The sequence below is a fragment of the Arachis ipaensis genome, chromosome B5 (genome assembly GCF_059453495.1).
Source record: "Arachis ipaensis isolate K30076 ecotype BB chromosome B5, ASM5945349v1, whole genome shotgun sequence".
In the NCBI taxonomy this organism is placed as follows: Eukaryota; Viridiplantae; Streptophyta; class Magnoliopsida; order Fabales; family Fabaceae; genus Arachis; species Arachis ipaensis.
Window position 1 is genome coordinate 21,108,195 of NC_142440.1, and position 4,335 is coordinate 21,112,529.

Genomic DNA, 4,335 nt, shown 5'->3' on the forward strand with positions numbered 1-4,335 from the left:
TCTTCATCCTAGTCTTTTAGTTATGAATTATTTAGAAAGTTTAGAATTAACGGAAGAATCTGATTATTATAGATTAACTGCTTTATTAGATAATGAAAAACAGGCTGTTCTAAAAACAGAATTAAATCTCAAATCAAATAAAAATTTTAATAAACAAAATCTCTTAAAAGAAGTCTTTAATAGAAAAAATATAATATACTATGAAAAAATTCAACTTGAAGCCCCTATAAAGATAAAATCTGCCAATGGAGAACTTGAAATAGCTTTGATAAATGATGAAGAATTGAGTAAACAGATTGAGAAAATTAAGGATCAACAAAAAAGATCTAAAATTGGATGGATTCATATTAGTACTATACAAATCTTAATCAAATCTACATATATGAAAGGAATTAATTCACCAATAAGTTTAGTAATCTGTGACAAAAGAATTACTGATGACTCAATAGATCAAATAATTAGAATTGTTCATGAAAATTTGGCAAACGTAAATGTTAAATTCAATGCCCATCTTGGATATGCTATACCTTTATCAACAGAAAATCTTGGAAGATCTATAAGTTTGGCTTATAAATTTCACAGAAAGAATCTAATGGAACAAGATGATGAACCATTTTCAATTACATATGCAATAAATTATGCTCTAACAAATAGCCATCATAGTATAATATTTAAAAACAGAGAAAGAATTTATGTCGATGAATTATTTCAGAAAATTGTAAAAACAGAAATACCAAAATATAAAGCTATTGAAAACCCAGTTCTATTATTAAAAGAACCATCAGGAAAATTGGTTTCATCAAATTTTCAAATAAGAGAATCTAAAATTAATAGCCCTTTAAGTTTATCTAAGTTAAAAATTAAAGAAGAAAATTCTGAAATAAAAGAATTAACAAAAAAGGTCGAAAAATTAAATGAAACCCTAAATACTAAATTATGACAATAAATAAAGAAGAAATATATATAAATTATCAAGACAAGAAACAAGAGCTCTTTGAAAGAGAAAATCGTTTGAATTATTTACAGTTTTCTGAAATAAATCAAAGAGCATTTGAAACTCTAAAAATAATCTATGACAAGTTGAAAAGAGAAGTTGAAGAGCTAGAAAAATTAATAGAATCTCTAGAAAATAGTGATGAATCAGTTTCCAGAAATTCTAAAATAAATAATGAAGCATAAAAAGATTGAAAAACCAGAAAATAAAATAAAAAGGAAAAGGGCGAAAAAATTAAAAAGTAAAATAGAGGAGTATAAAAGGGAATTAAATAATCTTCAGATCGAAATTGATGATCTTATAATAAAAAGCATAGAAATAAGAATAAATATAAACAAGTTGGAATTAAACTTAAAAAATTTATAAATACCTGGAAAACCATATTATGATTTAAAAGAATTAAAGCTGTTGAAGGAAAAAATGGAGAATGAAGTTGAAAAATTAGAAAGATATTTAGAAACAAGAGAAAGTGTAGAAATAAAAGAAGTTTTTGAGGATTTGAGAAATTATATTAAAGAAAAAGACAAACAGATAAAAGATTTTATATACAATAATCCATGCAAAAAAGAATATTATCATTATGATAGGAGTTAAAAAACTATAAATATGAAATTAAAATTATAAATATACATCAAAGATTAGTAATAAATGATCATATAACAAATACAAGAGAAATAGTGGAAATGGTCAATACTTTAGATTATGAAGTTGCAAATTATTTTTATCAAAATCCCTTAAACAAAGCACCACCAAGTGAATCTATACAAATTATAAACTTATTCGAAGCAAAATATGAAGAGTTAGTAGAAATTTCGAAAAAGAAATTAAAAGAAAAGTTGAAATTGAAAAATTGGTATCAGAGACAAGTTTACGATTAAGGATAACACTTTCTCTTTAAAACAACACTTTTAGTGACACGCTTTTAAATCAATAACAACCACAAAATAAAAAACGTCTTTACAAAAAGTTGAAATTGACAACTTTATCAGAGTGGCCACCCAAAATTAAAACCGATAAAACTAACATTCATTTTTACAGCTCAATATTATTCTTGAAGTGTAATTATTTTAAGATTTCAAAATTACGTAGTGTTTTTTTTTATTTTGTAATAAAATAAGAAAAGAGTAGGGCTATTATTTTGGGGTTTGAATTCGCTGGTCTATATAAATGGCCAATAAATTGCGAAACCAATACGAAAGGTCGATGGTAAAATGCTTCTTGTAATTTTCCCTGCAGTTATGTTCTCCTGGTCATAATTCGGCCGTATCGTTTTTGTTTTGTTGTGGTCCGCCTCTTCAAATTGCGAACGTATCAAGTCCAAAATCTTGAAAACGGACCCTTTCGGCCTTTTCTGGCACAAACAAGTTTTTGACTTTTCTGGGCCGCTCTGTCTGTTACGAGATCAGCCCAAAAAAACAAAACAAATCTGAAATGTATTTATTTATCTCTCTCTAGTAGAACAAAAGATGTTGCTCTTCCAATATTAAAAAAAAAAAAAAACCAGGTATCTTTTTACCTAAATTTCACTAGTAGAATTCAAATTAAAACGGTGGATTTCACCTTATTCTCTCCTCAATCAATTACAAGTTTATGTTTAACATTTTGAAGAAATAATGTAATATACTAAGATTCCACGATTTGAAGTATTTGTTAGCACCCAAGGATCGGATATAACAGTGATCTTTATGTCGCTAATAGAGCAAAATGAAACAAATACTTGAACATTATCACCAATTGATGATAGCATTTTATAATGTTAACCCTAAAACACAGACATTGGCACGCACAAAATAACTCGATCACCCTAAGATAATCACATCTTTGTTTACAATATATTTTTTGAATGAGTTCCAAATTTGTATTGGTCAGTCTAAGCAAGTTAGGAGGATTCGCTACTAAACAAGATGAAAAGAGTTTCCTTTCTTTCTATAGTGTATACCAGTTGATAGCTTCTATATATTCAGTATTCACATTGCTTCTATTCTCAATCAGTGGCTTGAACTTGCTGCTGCATTTTAGTCTTTGACTTTGCAGGTTTTGAGTGCTTGGATGTAGAAGAAGAAGGCGATGACTTGGGAGAAGAAGTTGACTTAACCTTTTTCCGCCTTGGCTTCTTAGCAACATTGGCAACCCCTGTTGTTTGTTGGGTTTCTTCTTGAGGCTCTGTTGATCGATATGAGAGGGTTCATTTATGTAAGTCGCTATATATATTATTATGAACATGGATCTGATCTAGCTATCGGAGTTACCTCGGATGGACGTAGTATTGGGGTCTCTTCGGGGACCAATCGACGTTGAAAAATCAGGTGCCGATTTAAACTCATTCATCTGTATTTGTTTTTTTTCAACAAAGAATTCACACATTTCATTTGATAATAATGATAATAAATAATATAAAGTAATGATGCGAGATGGAGAGGTGCATACACACCCAACTGGGTCCACTCTCAGAAGGACCATCCCATCCGATGTGAGCCACATGCTTAACATCTGTTGGTTGCCCAATTTCCATTTCCATTTCCACCTCCCGCTCCTTCACAACTACAATAATCGACATCCAACTCCAACTTAGCACAACAATAAATTTATTTTATTGTTACATTTGGGTGTACAAAACAAATATAAGCATTACCAAAAATTCCGGTAAAGAATTTGTAAATCCCTTTCATCGCACTTCCCATCAAACGGCGCCGCCAATGTAATAATAAGGATATCAACAACAGGAAGCAAAGCCTAATTCTTTTTTAGCTACAAATGCTTTTGCCTGTCAAAAAATGGATACACTTAAAATTACATGGAATTGATTTCTCATATTTTTCAAATACTAAGTCTCATTCAAGAGGGCTTCGATCTGATTCAGGAATATAATGAACATTATTCGTATCTGCTTAATTGGAAACAAATAAAAGACGATCTCAATTCGAAATTAATATGATGAGGTTTTATTATATATATGAGAAAATTGGATTAAAAACAATGTAAGTACCTTAAGAGGATTATGATGAAGGTACTAGAATAAACATTGATCCTCCAAGTCTAGCCATTTTATTAGGGTCACCCTTAATTTGTCATCATTCTGGAAAACTTTGTTTAGCAGGAATGACGACATATGCAAAGCTTCTGTCTTTCCCTCTCAGGTTTGTGTTATTGAGTTATTAACTATTCGATATATATATAAACCCAGCAACACATTATCATGGGAAAACTGAGAAAGAATAAACAGAGTTCTGAAAATTTTGATATTTTTATTGATGGGATGATAGGGAGGGTAACAATGCGGGTTGAGTGGAAATGGAGAATAAAACTGCGGTTTCTTTCAAGGAGAAACAGAAGAATAGAAA

At 29.7% G+C, this 4,335-nt stretch overlaps 1 protein-coding gene across 1 annotated transcript; it reads right to left on the reverse strand.

The window, feature by feature from the left end:
• Positions 1 to 2,745: 2,745 nt before the first annotated feature.
• On the reverse strand, positions 2,746 to 4,335 carry LOC107641748 (CRIB domain-containing protein RIC3-like). The gene is made up of 5 exons (XM_021123315.2): positions 3,981 to 4,335; positions 3,627 to 3,758; positions 3,426 to 3,535; positions 3,244 to 3,322; positions 2,746 to 3,157 (listed from the first exon to the last, which is right to left on the reverse strand). Exons 2-5 carry the CDS (start codon positions 3,673 to 3,675, stop codon positions 2,979 to 2,981), a joined length of 417 nt encoding a protein of 138 aa, XP_020978974.1. The 5' UTR covers positions 3,676 to 3,758; positions 3,981 to 4,335; the 3' UTR covers positions 2,746 to 2,978.